This window comes from Nilaparvata lugens, chromosome 9 (assembly GCF_014356525.2).
Source record: "Nilaparvata lugens isolate BPH chromosome 9, ASM1435652v1, whole genome shotgun sequence".
NCBI lineage: Eukaryota > Metazoa > Arthropoda > Insecta > Hemiptera > Delphacidae > Nilaparvata > Nilaparvata lugens.
In genome coordinates, this window is record NC_052512.1 from 42,192,521 (window position 1) to 42,208,806 (window position 16,286).

General features: G+C 37.1%; 1 protein-coding gene across 2 annotated transcripts in view; it reads left to right on the forward strand.

Annotated features, from left to right (window-relative positions):
• The window catches only part of LOC111055698 (tropomyosin-1), a 58,187-nt gene that overhangs the window by 11,778 nt on the left and 30,123 nt on the right, over positions 1–16,286 (forward strand). For both annotated transcript variants that reach the window (XM_039435900.1, XM_039435899.1), the window contains exons 2-8: positions 285–438; positions 2,376–2,501; positions 5,390–5,523; positions 9,226–9,343; positions 12,591–12,661; positions 13,803–13,878; positions 15,440–15,502. In XM_039435900.1, the coding sequence (XP_039291834.1) occupies positions 325–438; positions 2,376–2,501; positions 5,390–5,523; positions 9,226–9,343; positions 12,591–12,661; positions 13,803–13,878; positions 15,440–15,502 (702 nt within the window). In that variant the 5' untranslated portion in view covers positions 285–324. The remainder of the gene's footprint in view (positions 1–284; positions 439–2,375; positions 2,502–5,389; positions 5,524–9,225; positions 9,344–12,590; positions 12,662–13,802; positions 13,879–15,439; positions 15,503–16,286) is intronic.

Here is a 16,286-nt window from a genome sequence, read left to right on the forward strand (position 1 = left end):
ATATCACAGAATGCACTAAACTTAGTCTATGGAAATATAACACATGCAAAATACTCAGAAGTTTTAATCCTCGGAGATGAGTCATTGGCTTGATCATCATGTTGATACTGTATCATTTGTGGTGATATTGTATCATATTCTGTTGATATTGTATCATGTGTGGAGATACTGTATCATAAATTCTGGTGATACTGTATCATAAATTCTGTTGATACTGTATCATTTATGGGAACATATTTGTTGTGAATTTTCATTCCATTTCTATTTTTCGTTTTTTGTTGCAGTTTGGTCCAGTAGAGAAGGAGAAAAAGAAGAAAATCCAAGATGGACGCGATCAAGAAGAAGATGCAGGCCATGAAAATGGAGAAGGACACAGCTATGGACAAGGCCGACACCTGCGAGGGTCAGGCCAAGGATGCCAACATGAGGGCTGACAAGGTTTGTTTGTTTGTTTGTTTGTTTGTCTGTTTATTAAGATTATCCTTCAAGGCCTTGGAGGTCGGCCTCCTAGCTTCACTCAACTCATCAGTAAAGATGATTGAGTATCTTGTGTATCATTACGGTTGCAACACGTTGCTTTCAAGAGGATACAAGAGAGCATCTGTTGCTTATTGGAAGATATAGCTCCTGGTGTATCTTTCCATAAGCAACAGATGCTCTTCTGTATCTTCTCGAAAGCAACGTGTTGCATCCGAAAAATACACAACAAGCTTCAATTGATCTTTCAATAAGCAACAGAGACGCTTTTTTGCATCTTCTCAAAAGCAACGTGCTCCATTCAAGAAGATACACAAGGAGCTTTCATGTATCTTTTCGGCTGCAACAGATGCTCTTCTGTATCTTCTCGAAAGAATCTGTTGCAACCGAAAAGATACACGGGGAGCTTCAATGTATCTTTCCATTTATTTTATTGAATAACATCGAATATGTAATATACGGGGCGATTCTTGATTATGGTAAAATAATTCAATACGTGCTAGTAGAAATAAAAATAAGAAAAAAAGTTTTTATAAACATTATTTATTCATAAACGCTTCATTAGCGAGCTATACAGAGTGAGAGATTTCGCCCGGAATTCAGTTTCTCTGGTGAAAATACACCGATGCTGAATTGTTCGGGGACTACTTTTTGAAAAACTTATGGTGGATTCATATGAGAATATATCTGAAAAATTGAATAAAACTAGTCTGGAAGCTGTAGTGTGAATAGTTTTTGAGAGAAAAGTTAAAATATGCAAAAAATCTAATTAGAAAAACCCAGACCTCTACGTTTGATGCCCAATAACTTTCTTCAATGACCAGTAAACAAATAATTTCCCTCAATAAGAACTGTAGAGAACTCAATTCTGAAAAGAATTGTGTAAGCTGTGTAAACTGAATTTAAAAAAAAATGTATCTTTATGTACTACATTACACCACAAAAGTTTGCTGTTTTATGAGGAGTGAACACTATTTTACCATAATTAAGAATCACTCTGTATATTATATCTTCAAATAATCATTATTCCTGGACCAAAAATCAAGTGACGAAGCAGTGTGTTGTGATATCATAACCTCAACTTTGGACATCAACTTTACATCAAAATTTTTGGAGAGAATTATTACAGGTTCAGCCTAGTTTTCCTTCAATGTCATAATTATATTATGATTGTAATATCATAGAGAAACGATAGCATAGTAGATATCCCATGGTAGAGGGCGTTTATGTCGCAAGTTTTACTGTTATCTCAAGCTGATAGTCCATGTAGTTCTTTCCTGTGAAGCTTTATGACGCTGGTAGTCTCTCATATTGTGCCGTTCATACACTCTCACCCCAACAAAACAGTAAAAATCGACAATAATCGACAGTAATCGGCTTGAGATGACAGTAAAAGTTGCGACATAAATGCTGTATACCATGGGATATCTACTTACGCTATTGTTTCTCTATGGTTTTAGTTTATGAGAGATTGACAATGGTGTAATAACCGAAACCGGTCTTTCTAAGTATCAATACATCTGTGGATTTTGACAATTTCTTAGTCTTTTTCAATCAGTGCGTGATATCATAACCTCAACCTCTGGACAACGCTTTCCAGGGTTAACTTTTTATCAAAATTTTTGGAGAGAATTAGTACAGGCTCAGCCTAGTTTATCCTCCAATGTCATAATTATTATGATTGTAATCATATTATGATTGTAATTATATTATGATTACATAACTTCAACATTTGCACAACATTAACTTTTTATCAAAGTTTTTGGAGAGAATTAGTACAGGCTCAGCCTAGTTTTTCCTCCAATGTCATAATTATTATGATTGTAATCATATTATTATGATTGTAATTATATTATGATTGTAATATTTTGTACAATAAATGATTGATTGATTTGCAGGTCCTTGAAGATGTCCGTGAGCTGCAGAAAAAATTGACCCAAGTTGAGAGTGACCTTGAACTCAACAAGAAGAACCTCGACCAATCCAACAAGGACCTCGAAGAGAAGGAGAAGTCCCTCACACAGGTAAAGTACAGCCACGCCTTTTTCTGCACCTTTTCTTCTCCTTCTTGTTGTTCTTCTCCTCTACCACCACCTTCTTCTCATCTTCATTGTCATCCGCCTTCTCATCCTCACCACTCTTCTTCTCCTATTTATCATCATCCTATTTCAACTCCTCCTCCTCATCATCATTCACTACCTCTTACTCCTCCGAATCCTTCTTCTCCTCATTCTCGTTCTTCTTCAACTTCTCATCCTTCTCCTCCTTTTTCTCCTTCTTCTCCTTTTTCTTCCCATCCTTCTTTTCATCCTACTCCCTTTCTACTTCTTCTCCTCCTTCTCCTCCTTCTCTTCCTTTTCCTCCTTCTCCTCCTCCTCCTCCTTCTCCTGCTTCTACTCCTCCTCCTACTCCTTCTCATCCTTCTCCTCCATCTCCTCCTTCTCTTCCTTCTCCTCCTTCTCCTTCTTCTCCTGCCACTCCTTCTCTTCCTTCTTTTCCTTCTCCTCCTTCTCCCCCTTCTCATCCTTCTCCACCTCCTACTTTTCCTTCTCCTCCTTCTTCTCATTCTCCTCCTTCTCCTCCTTCTCCTCCTCCTCCTCCTCCTCCTCCTCATCTTCCTCCTTCTACTGCTCCTTCTACTCCTCCCACTCCTCCTTCTTCTCCTTCTTCTGCTCCACCTCCTCCCCTTTCTCAATATTATCATCCTGTTACGCCTTGTCCTACGTCGTCTTCTCCTTCCTTTTCTTTTTCTCTTTCCTCTTCTTCCACTCTCACTTCTTCTTTTTCTCTTTCCTTTTCTTTCTCTTCTTTCTATTCTTTCTCTTCTTTCTCTTCTTTCTCTTCTTCCTCATCTTCCTCATCTTCCTCTTCTTCTTCTTCTTCTTCTTCTTCTCCTTCTCCTTCTTCTTCTTTTTTTTCTTCTTCTCCTTCTCCTGTCTTCTGCTTTAACAAAAGCATCCTTGTCTATCATTCAACAAAGCATATAGCGCTATCTTTTTCTAGCTACGCATTGCCAGATAAATTTTAACAATGTAGAAATATATCTCAATTAGTTCTTCTTCTTCCTTTTCTCCTTCTCCTACTTCTTCTTATTCTTCATCTGCGTGTGTACATTTCCCTCCGCCTCACACCCAGCCGTGTGAACTGTCTCATTCAAATACATGCATTTGTTTGTGTTCCGTCCGTGTAAACTGTTCCATTTGAATACATGCATTTGTTTGTGTTCCGCCCGTGTGAACTGTCCCATATGAATACACGCATTGTTCGTGTTCCGCCCTTGTGAATTGTCCAATTTGAATACACGCATTTGTTCGTGTTCCGCCCGTGTGAATTGTCCTATTTGAATACATGCATTTGTTCGTGTTTCCCCAGGCTGAGAGCGAGGTGGCAGCTTGCTGTCATATTGCTTGTATCTCAGGGCTGGATTTGGGCCGATTTCCAAGCTGAGGATTCAGTCAAGTTCTAGACTTTAAACAGCTGGAGCCAGAAAATTGGCTTCCCGAAATGTAGGGCGTAGTCGTAGTTTTCATGATAATTTTTATTTTCTCATTTCTGTAAATTGGAACGTTTTTCCTTGACGAAATGAAACATTCCTGTTTAATTCAAAATAGCTGAAACCTATTTTCTCTCTCTATTTGCCTTTATTCTTATCTTTATTTTATTTTGTGTTCAGTTTCCCAGTTTTTCGAAATTTAATTTAAACATGGACTGTGACTACACCCGGTTTTGGAAAGCCAATTTTATGACTCTAGCTGTTTAAAGTCTTGAACTTGGCAAAACAATTATTATCAAACAAAAATCCAAACTAAATGCTGTAAATCACCCCGGAGACCTCTACCGATATTGTCTTTTATTGACGTTTGACAATATTTGCAGTAGCAGAAGTCTTCGGGGTGATTTACAGCATTTAGTTTGGATTTTTGTTTGATAATAATTGTTTTGTCAAGTTCAAGGCTTTAAACAGCTAGAATCAGAAAATTGGCTTTCCAAAACCGGGTGTAGTCACAGTACACGTTTATATTAAATTTCGAAAAACTGGGAAACTGAACACAAAATAAAATAAAGAGGAGAATAAAGGTAAAGAAAGAGAGAAAATAGGTTTCAGCTATTTTGAATTATACAGGAATTTTCATCTGTAGACTTAGCTAAATCCCGAGCTGGGAAACCGGCCCTAACTGTCTCAATTTACTTCCGCCTCTCACCCACCTATGTGAACTGTCCTATTTGAATACATGCATTTGTTAGTTTGAACCGTGTGAACTGTCCCATATGAATACATGCATTTGTTTGTGTTTCAACCGTGTGAACTGTCCCATTTGAATACATGCATTTGTTTGTGTTTCAACCGTGTGAACTGTCCCATTTGAATACATGCATTTGTTCGTGTTTCGCCCGTGTGAACTGTCCCATTTGAATACATGCATTTGTTTGTGTTTCAACCGTGTGAACTGTCCCATTTGAATACATGCATTTGTTCGTGTTTCGCCCGTGTGAACTGTCCCATTTGAATACATGCATTTGTTTGTGTTTCAACCGTGTGAACTGTCCCATTTGAATACATGCATTTGTTCGTGTTTCGCCCGTGTGAACTGTCCCATTTGAATACATGCATTTGTTTGTGTTTCAACCGTGTGAACTGTCCCATTTGAATACATGCATTTGTTCGTGTTTCGCCCGTGTGAACTGTCCCATTTGAATACATGCATTTGTTCGTGTTTCGCCCGTGTGAACTGTCCCATTTGAATACATGCATTTGTTTGTGTTTCAACCGTGTGAACTGTCCCATTTGAATACATGCATTTGTTTGTGTTTCAACCGTGTGAACTGTCCCATTTGAATACATGCATTTGTTCGTGTTTCGCCCGTGTGAACTGTCCCATTTGAATACATGCATTTGTTCGTGTTTCGGCAGGCTGAGAGCGAGGTGGCTGCCCTGAACAGGAAGGTGCAGATGATTGAGGAGGACCTGGAACGGTCTGAGGAGAGATCCGGAACTGCACAGACCAAACTGGCTGAGGCGTCACAGGCAGCCGATGAGTCATCACGGTCAGTCAATCACAATATTCTTAATCCACAACTCAAGTATCGATAGCAGAAGTACTTGGTATCGAAATAAAAATATCAATATATGGTTTGAATATATCGAAATTATATGAGTAAATTATCGGAACAACTCTACCTAGGAGCAGAAAAAAGTCTATACTGTTTATAAAAGTTTCAAAAAGTTCATAGAAGTTACAGATGGAATTGAATAGAGAATGCATTTATTCAAATGCTAATTAATATATAATTATTATTTAACGGAAATCCTAAATAAATGCTGCAAAACACCCCGAAGACCTCTGCTACTGCAGACATTGACAACAGGGTTAACAGCTAGATGGAAATTCGATGAGAACTACTATCCAAAAATTATAATAATTATGTTTATAGAAGTTTTTAGAAGGTTATCGAAGTTTGTAGGAGTTATAAAATTTCTAGATTGTTTATTCTCAGCTATGAGGTTTATCATATAATACTGGGGCACCGAGCTCCGCTCGTTATTTATTTATTGACAAACAGAACACAATTCTTCAAAATGATTGGGGAAGGACTAACAGGCACAGCCCAAAACTGTTTCTTCCCCGAATTTCCATTAATACACTATAAATAGACCAAAAAGTAGGTTATGTTTCATACACTTGAATTCAGGTCCAATTTTAGTCCAGATATTTGAAAACAGAAAAGTTCTAATTTAGATTGTTTACAAACCATCTAACAAAAATGGCACTCACTAATCACTTAAAACTGTAAAATAATGATCAACTATGAATATTATGATTATATAACATCTCATGTCAACAAATCAGATTACTGTACATCGAGTCAATTAAAATTTCTAGATTTCTCGCTAGATACGACAAGCTAATTGATTACACAGCTGATCTCCCACACAGGCACACGCATCTTATGTTATCAATAGACGTCGAAATCATCACCTGTTTTTCCAAGGATGAATTATCCTTTTCATGTCCTTCAGCGACTTTTCTCAGGGATGAGACCTAGAGCAATCAAATTTTGATATCAAAAACCCACTATACTCAAAATTTCGTGAAAATCGTTAGAGCCGTTTTCGAGATCCGGTGAAATACAAAAATATAAACATCTAAAAATCTAAACATCTAAACATTTAGGGCCGGTTTCCGAGCTCGGGATTTGGCTAAGTCCTAGACTTGAAACAGCTGGAGTCAGAAAATTGGATTTCCAAAACGTTTGAATTGAATTTCAAAAAAACTGGAGAATTAAACACAAAATAGAATTAAAAGAAAATAGTGTAAAGTTTCAGCTATTTTGAATTATTTAGAAATATTTAATTTCGTCAAGGGAAAACGTTTCAAATTATAGAAATGAGGAAATAAAAACTACGACTACTGTTATAAAAGCTGTGACTACGCCCCGTTTTGGAAAGCTAATTTTCTGCAGTTTAAAATTTAAAGATGCGTACAGACTTTCGCTCTGCTCCGCAACCGAACGTCACTCCATCAGAGCGATTGATGATCGACCGGCGAGCAACAGTGGTTCGACCGGGGAACGCGAGAAAATCTAACATCTTCCGTAACGTTCATGAGGCGGAGTGACTGTGGTTCGATGGTGGTACGAGGGAGGAGCGTGCTCGGTGCGGGTTGGAAGCGCGAATATGTGTACGCAGCTTAGGACTTAGCTAAATCCCGAGCTCGGAAACCGGCCCTAAATGTTTAGATTTTTAGATGTTTATATGTTTGTATTTCATCGGATCTCGAAAACGGCTCTAACGATTCTCACGAAATTCAGAACATAGTAGGTTTATGATACAAAAATTCGATTGCACTAGGTATCATTCATGGGAAAACTCGCTGAAGGATATATAAAGGATGATAATTATTCATCCTTGGAAGAACAGATGATAATTTTGACGTCTGTTGATAACAGAAGATACGAGTGCCTGTGTGGGAGTGAGACAGAATTATGTTCAGCTGTTGAACTATTGCAATCAATCAGCTTACCGTATCTCACGAGAAATATTCTCAAGAAATTTTAATCGGTTTCATCAAAATATCTGGTTTGTTGACATGACCAGAGACCTTAAAGATGCATAGACTCACATGCAGCGCTAGTGCTTGGAATTCGTACTTGGAATTGAAATCGGCCATTGAGGGGGCAACCTATAAGATTATTACATACCAATGCCTTTGTAATCTATAGTATTCTATATATACTTTTGGCAATATTTTAACTCTAAGGGTTGTTTTTAAGGGTTTAAAGTTCGTCTTGCATTTATATTCTTCTTCTCCCAATCTCTTAATTATTATTGAAATTTCCATATCATATGTTACTATAGAACTATAATCTAGATAGAGTACCTCTTCGAAACAGTTGTTAACTGGCAACTAAATTAATAATTTTGTCAGGTTGGCATTAAGTTGAGTTGACTTTGTTAGGTTGGCACCAAGCTGAAGATTTAAATGCATTTATCGCGGAAAAATGGATTGGGCACTGCTACTTTAATCCTGGGAATATTATATTACTAGCAGTCAGGCTCGCTTCGCTCGCCATATCCGTTTAGCCAGCCGTTTAGTCTGGACCCCCGACTGGGTTGTCCTAACATATGATAAAAATGCCCAAATGAAAAATGCAGGCGAGCGAAGCGAGCCTGCTGATCTCATTCTTGGACGATCCAGTCGGTGGTCCAGGGGGTGGAGCCCCCTGGCTGGACGGATATGGCGAGCGAAGCGAGCCTGACGGCTAGTACAAATATATAGATATATCTTGTGCTAAAATACCCCAATGGCGGCCTTCAATTTCAAGTAAGAGCTATCATTGGGAAGGCATAGGCATTGTGGGTCTATATCTCTTTAAGGTCTTTGGACATGACATGGTATGTCATTCTAAATAATAGTATATCAGAGTTTTCAAAGTTAATCATCATTTGACAATTTCAAGTGATTAGTGTGTGTTATTTTGTTATTCAATTTAGTTCATATATAATCTAAATTATATAATTTTTTGTTTTCAAATGTTTGAACTGGAAATTTAATCTGAATTCAAGTGTGTGGAACATAACCTACTTTATGGACTATTTTTTATAGTGTATAAATCAAAATTCGGGAAAGAAACAGTTTTGGGCTGTGCCTGTTAGTACTTCCCCAATCAATTTGAAGAATTTATTGTGCTCGGTTTATCAAAAGTCAATAAATAAATAACGAGCGAAACTCGGTGCCCTGATATTCATAGTAAAGATGTGATTGATTGATTTTTTGCCTGTATCTTCTTCTTCTTCTTCTTCTTCTTCTTCTTCTTCTTCTTCTTCTTTCTTCTTCTTCTTCTTCTTCTTCATCATCATCTTCTTCTTCTTCTCTTCTTCTTCTTCTTCTTCTTCTTCTTCTTCTTCTTCTTCTTCTTCTTCTTCTTCTTCTTCTTCTTCTTCTTCTTCTTCTGCTTTGGCTGTGCCTTATCCCATTCAAATGGGGTGGGCATTCCTTTCTCTTATCCTGCCTCTCCACAAAGCCCTATCCAATGCTTCCTCTCTCCTCTAACCACTCTCCCGAAAGTCAGCCGCTATTCTATCTCCCCACCTCATCGTAGGTCTACCTCGTCCTCTCACACCATCCAAAACCAAATCCTGTCCAACATAATCCTCCTCCCGTCGCTGTACATGCTTTTTTGCCTGTATGTTTGCAGTAAATTATAGTGAAGATGTAGTTGATTGTTTGTTTGTTTGTATGTTTGCAGTATGTGCAAGGTGTTGGAAAACCGTAGCCAGCAGGACGAGGAGAGGATGGACCAACTGACCAATCAGCTGAAGGAAGCCCGACTCCTGGCTGAGGACGCTGACGGAAAATCCGACGAAGTAAATATCATTCAATTACAGAAAATTTTAGATTTAAAATTTTTATTTCATTAGAAAACTTTCTTCGTTAAGGTCACATATAAAGGGGTTAGAATACAAGGTATCCTAGTGACATATTGTTGGTTTCGAGAAAATTGAGTCTAAAGTTTACTTATAGCCCAGTCAATTTCGTGATTTGTTGGAAGTTGAAAAAAATTACCAATTTTTGACAAGCTTTAACCATAGAGGAATAATAGCGTAAGTAGATATCCCATGGTATAGGGCGTTTATGTCGCAACTTTTACTGTTATCTCAAGCCGATAGTCCACGTAGTTCTTTCCCGTGAAGCTGTGTGACTCTTGTAGTCTCTCATACTGGTAGAGAGTTAGTGGGGAGGATATTTTTAATATTGTTTCCGAAGAATGGACATTGATTTGTCCAAAGCTCCGCCAATTTATGTAGATGCATAACAATATAATTATTATCTATAGTTATTATATTACAAATTGCTTTTTCATATCATATACAGTTCAATAATTATTTTCTTAGTCTATATCATGTAAATTCATCTATAATTTTGCTGTATTGTAAGCTATTGTATATAAGTGTATAAGCCAGTATATATTGTAATCTACATAAATAAAGTACTCAATCAATCAATCAATCAATACTGTGCCGTTCATACACTCTCACCCCAACAAAAATCTACAATAATCGACAGTAATCGGCTTGAGATAACAGTAAAAGTTGCAACATAAACGCCCTATACCATGGGATATCTACTTACGCTATTGTTTATCTATGCTATAACTCGCTTCATATAGGAGATTGAAGAACGTTTCAGGGATAAAAATTGTAGGGAATTTAATGTTCTTTAAAAAAGTATAGGATAATGATATTGATAGAACAATTGGTTTTGGAGATATTGTGGAAAAACTGATAAAAATACGAAAATTTAGCGGTTTTCTGGCTGCCAAAAGTTATGCCTTCAGAAATTTTGGCGAGAAACCTAAAGGTGCGTACAGACTTTCGCTCTGCTCCGCAACCGAACGTCACTCCAGCAGAGCGATTGATGATCGACCGGCGAGCAACAGTGGTTCGACCGGGGAACGCGAGAAGATCTAACATCTTCCGTAACGTGCATGATGGGTGCGACTGGAGAGCGGAGGCGGAGCGACTGCCGTGCGATGGAGGAACGAGAGCGGTACGAGGGAGGAGCGTGCTCGGTGCGGGTTGGAAGCACGAATATGTGTACGCAGGTTTATATTCAGATATACCAGCATGAACTGTGAAAATCCAAACACAGCTGTGCTTGAGAAGAGAATACCTAATTAGAACCGTACAAATTGAAACCTGACATGTATGAAAGACTCATTCGTTTTCGGTAACGAACCGAACCGAATGAAACCGAATGCGTGTGAAGCTAGCCTAAAGCTGCGTACACATATTCGCGCTTCCAGCCCGCACCGAGCACGCTCCGCCCTCGTACGGCCCTCGTACCGCCCTCGTTCCTCCATCGAACCACAGTCGCTCCACCCACGCACCCATCATGAACGTTACGGAAGATGTTAGATCTTCTTGCGTTCCCCGGTCGAACCACTGTTGCTCGCCGGTCGATCATCAATCGCTCTGCTGGAGTGACGTTCGGTCTTGGAGCGGAACGAAAGTCTGTACGCACCTATAGATATCTTACTGGAACCCCAATGGGCCGATTAATGCAATAAAATCAATTACCTTAATTTTTGTTTGGACCGAAGTACTATTTGATTAGGCCATCAATTCTTAATAATAATTTTATTATAATAATTATAATAATTTTATTAATAATTAATTAATTCTTCATTCATGAAATTAATATAGAAATTATTCTTGTAGCTTAAGGATTATAATTCAAAAGGCATTGGGACAAGACAGGAATATGTGAGGCCATCCTCGAAAAGAGTTTCAAGTTCCCGATCAATTAAATCTAAAGATCAACAATTCAGTTCCTAGTTGGAATCTAAATATTATTATTCTGTCGGAACAATTTATTTTACAATTCAAAGCCAAGCAACATCCCTTGAACAATATAACAAAATAACACATCATGTTGATCAATCCATAATGATAACAGCTGATAAATTTGAAAATTGGTGAACTAGAAAACCATAAAATGGCGATTTTGCAATGCATCACGGGATTGTGTCATGACCTGTATTTATAGACCTTGCTTACGCTTAGGCCCGCCGCAAAGTGACCCACGATAATCCACGAAAGCAATCCACGCCGTGGGATGTTTTGTAAACCATTGCTATAGAATTATTCATAATCAGTCAGCTGACATGTGGATTATTTATTATTCTACAAAGGCGACTTTCTAGAAGTATTTTAAGCCTAGGTGATGATGATGGGATGAATGATAATACAATGAAGGTAGAGTTATGAATGAATAAAAATTATAGGTTACTAGCCGTCAGGCTCGCTTCGCTCGCCATATCCGTCTAGCCAGGGGGCTCCGCCCCCTGGACCCTCGACTGGATCATCCAAGAATGAGATCAGCAGGCTCGCTTCGCTCGCCTGCATTTTTCATTTGAGCATTTTTATCATATGTTAGGACAATCCAGTCGGGAGTCCAGACTAAACGTCTGGCTAAACGGATATGGCGAGCGAAGCGAGCCTGACGGCTAGTAATATAATATTCCCAGGATTGAAGTAGCAGTACCCAATCTATTTTTCCGCGATAAATGCATTTAAATATTCAACTTGGTGCCAACCTAACAAAGTCAACTCAACTTAATGCCAACCTGACAAAATTATCAATTTAGTTGCCAGTTAACAACTGTTTCGAAGAGGTACTCTATCTAGATTACAGGTCTATAGTAACATATGTTATGGAAATTTCAATTATGATTAAGAGATTGGGAGAAGAAGAATATACATGCTAAAAGACAAACTTTAAACCCTTAAAAACAACCCTTAGAGTTAAAATATTGCCAAAAGATTTCATAGTGCGCCTCTAAAGGGCCAACTGAACATACCTACCAAATTTGAACGTTTTTGTTCCAGTAGATTTTTAGTTATGCGAGTGAGTGAGTGAGTGAGTGAGTGAGTCAGTCAGTCAGTCAGTCAATGAGTGAGTGCCATTTCGCTTTTATATTTATAGATGCTATCCACTTGAATTGATTCGCAATATTCATTGCATATTTGATTGTTTATTATTTTCAATATTCACTTATTGACGATAAATTTTTTATAAATTGTATCACTTTTCACTAATCTCTGTTGAAAGGTATCACGGAAGCTGGCCTTCGTTGAAGACGAACTGGAAGTCGCTGAAGACCGTGTGAAATCTGGAGACTCGTGAGTACCTGAATCATTTATTTATTCATTTATCTATTTAGAGACAAATATCGGGGACCGAGCTTCGCTCTGGAGTACAAAAGCATAAACAATTTATCACGAAAGAAGTAATTATAATACCATCAATACAGAAATGTTCTATCTAATCACAGTAAATTGAGATTAATTCCCAGAGGAATACAAAAATTTCTCTCACAAAGGCCCAGTTGCACAAAAGCCGGTTGAATTCTAATCCTGATTAACTTCACGTGAACCAAATCTGAGAAGACCATTTCAAAAAGATGGATATACTGGAATTAATCAGGATTGAAAATAACCCGGCTTTTTTGCAACCGGCACTAAGTACCTGATTGAATGATTACAAAAGTTCAACAGCTGAGTTATAATTTTGACACAGTCCCACACACATGAACTCGCTCACTCACTTCCATCACCAACAGACGACGAAATAATTATTATCAGATGTTTTTCCAAGGATGAATGATAATTATCCTTTTAATGTCCTTCAGCGAAGACTCTCAGGGATGAGACCTAGTGCAATCGAATCTTCATAGCCTATCATAAACCTATTATGTTCTAAATTTTGTGAGAATCGTTAGAGCCGTTTTAGAGATCCGTTGAAATACAAACATATAAACATCTAAACATCTTAACATCCAAACATCTAAACATAAAAACAGAAGTTGCTCGTTTAATAGTATAGGATAGATACTATAATTCATAGTAAAGGAAATAACTGGCTCATCCACGTAGGGGATGGGAAATTCACGAATGACGCATCATCACGTCTCAACTACTCAACTGATAAACTTTAAATTTTGCGAATATATTCTTAATTCACCGAGGATGGTTATAGGCCTATTTTCAATCCTTCAAAATTCTATTACCATAGTTAATTCAATAATTGACAACTAGACTGAAGTAAACGGTTCCAATGGACGACCATATTCGGCCGAATTAACGGCCGGCAGATTCGTTCGATCCAACGGCCGAACGGATCGGTTGAATACGGTTCCAGTGGACGGTTACCTTGAAGAACTCCAATCCAATTTTTCCTATTATTGAGATAGGATTTGTTTAGTAGCGTCTCCTTCTTCTGGTTCAGGTTTTTCTAATTGTGTTCTGATTTTGTTTCCAACAGGAAGATCATGGAACTCGAAGAAGAATTGAAGGTCGTCGGAAACAGCTTAAAATCTCTGGAAGTATCAGAAGAAAAGGTAATTAAATAATAATATATTATTTAATAAAGGAAAGAACTAGCTTATACACGTAGGGGATAGGAAATTCACGAATGACGCATTATCACATCTCAACTACTCAACTGATTAACTTGAAATTTCGCATAAAAATTCCTAATTAACCGAGGATGGTTGTAGGCCTATGTTGAATTCTTCAAGATCTTAGTAGGTCAAGTTTTCAATTGGACCCTTGCGAAGCACGGGTTACCCACTAGTTCAATATAAATGAATTGGAATTGTTCTTGTCTTATACAAGTAAGGGAAGAGATAATTGACACATCTTCACGTCTCAACTACTCAACTGATTAACTTGAAATTTTGCATAAAAATTCTTAATTAACCTAGGATGGTTGTAGGCCTATTTCAAATTATTCAAGATCTCAGTAGGTCAAGTTTTCAATTGGACCCTTACGGAGCACGGGTTACCCACTAATACAATATAAAGAAATGAATAATTATTATCTTATATACAAGTAAGGGAAACGAGATAATTGACGCATCATCACGTCTCAACTACTCAACTGATTAACTTGAAATTTTGCAAGGAGATTCTTCATTTATGAAGGATAATTGAAGGCCTATTTTAATTCATATTAATCTATTAATTATGATTCAAAAAATTGAAACAAATCTATTTAGTGTATGATACAGAGTTTACGTATAATGAGAGCACATCAATTAGTTTTTCCATTGTAATTACTATTATAACTGTTATTAGTTAACATAGAGCTTGTTGAATAAGCATGAAACTATGAAACTAAATTGAATCTATAAATGATTTCAATGGAGCCTTTTGATTTCCCATCACACGAGAATCAATTTTGGAAAATAGAAATTTTATCGCAGAATATGATGTTTTTCGGCTAGAAAACATGATTTTGATGTTTTTTCAAGTGTTATGAGTATATTTTTTTAGTAAAAATTGGAAACATAATTATTTTTACACATGGAAATGAATTGGAAGCTGCTTTTCTCAAATTCTAATTAATAATTAATTATTATTAAAATTTATTATGAAAATCCAAATTAAATGCTGTAAATCACCCCGAAGACTTCTGCTACTGCAAATATTGACAACAGGGTAAACAGCTAGATGGAAATTCGATCAGCGCTACAATACAAAAATTATTTGTCAGTCCGGGAACTGACAAATAATTTTTGTATAGTAGCGTTCATCGAAATTCCTTCCATCTACCTGTTTACCTTGTTGTCAATATTTGCAGTAGCAAAAGTCTTCGGGGTGATTAACAGAGTTTAATTGGGATTTTCGTTTAATAATTATGATAATCAATTCATTGGCATTTGAATAATTGCAATATTTCAGTAATTCCGTCTGTTCTCCACTGACAAATAATCTTTGAATAGTGGCGCTCATCGAATTTCCATTCAGCTGTTTACCCTGTTGTCAATGTCTGCAGTAGCAGAAGTCTTCGGGGTGATTTACAGCATTTAATTGGGGTTCTTGTTTAATAATTATTATGTATTAATTAGCATAAATATATTTATTGATAATTAATTAAATATTATTTTCTCTTTCCAGGCTAACCAGAGAGTGGAAGAATACAAGCGCCAGATCAAGACCCTGACAGTCAAGCTGAAAGAGGTAAAAAATTTTTGCTATTTCTAATTTTCATTCATTTACTAAATGATACACAAAACACAATTCATTAAAATGATTGGGGGAGGACCAATAGGCATGAACTGTTCCTCCCTCGAAATTCCAACTATACACTAAGAGCATATATAATGAGGTCCACGTTATAATGGCAGTATTTGATTAACATTGGTGTTCCTATCCTTGTCTATCATTTGACAAAACAGATAGCACTATCCTTTTATAGCTCCGCAACGTTGCCGAATTCGTTTACATTAATGTAGAAACAATATAATAAACCAAGACAGAGAGTGGACCGAGAGAATAAACGAGAATGAACCGTTTACATCAATAAACCTGTATCTGCTACCGTCTATAGAAGGCATTGACAAGACAGAGGTTCGGCAACGCTGTTCCTCCATCTTTATCCACTGTCATTATAACGTGGACTTCACTATAGTCTAAAATGTAGGTCAACTTTCATTCACTTTTTTAATATTATCTATGTCATGACAACACTTCAAAGGGTCTAATTGACAGAAGATTTCTTCAAATAAGTTCCTACTGTAATTATTAGTTGAATTTAAACTTAAATTTTCTGTTGAATGGAAAAGACTAAGAAATTGTCAAAAAACCACTGATTTATTGATAATTAGGAAGACCCGGTTTCGGTTATTACACCATTGTCAATCTCTGATAAACTAAAACTAAATACAAGAGCAGCAGAATTTATACTAGTAGGCGAGTACTGCTATTGGTCAAGGGCATGAACGCCTGCCATTGGCCTAGCTAG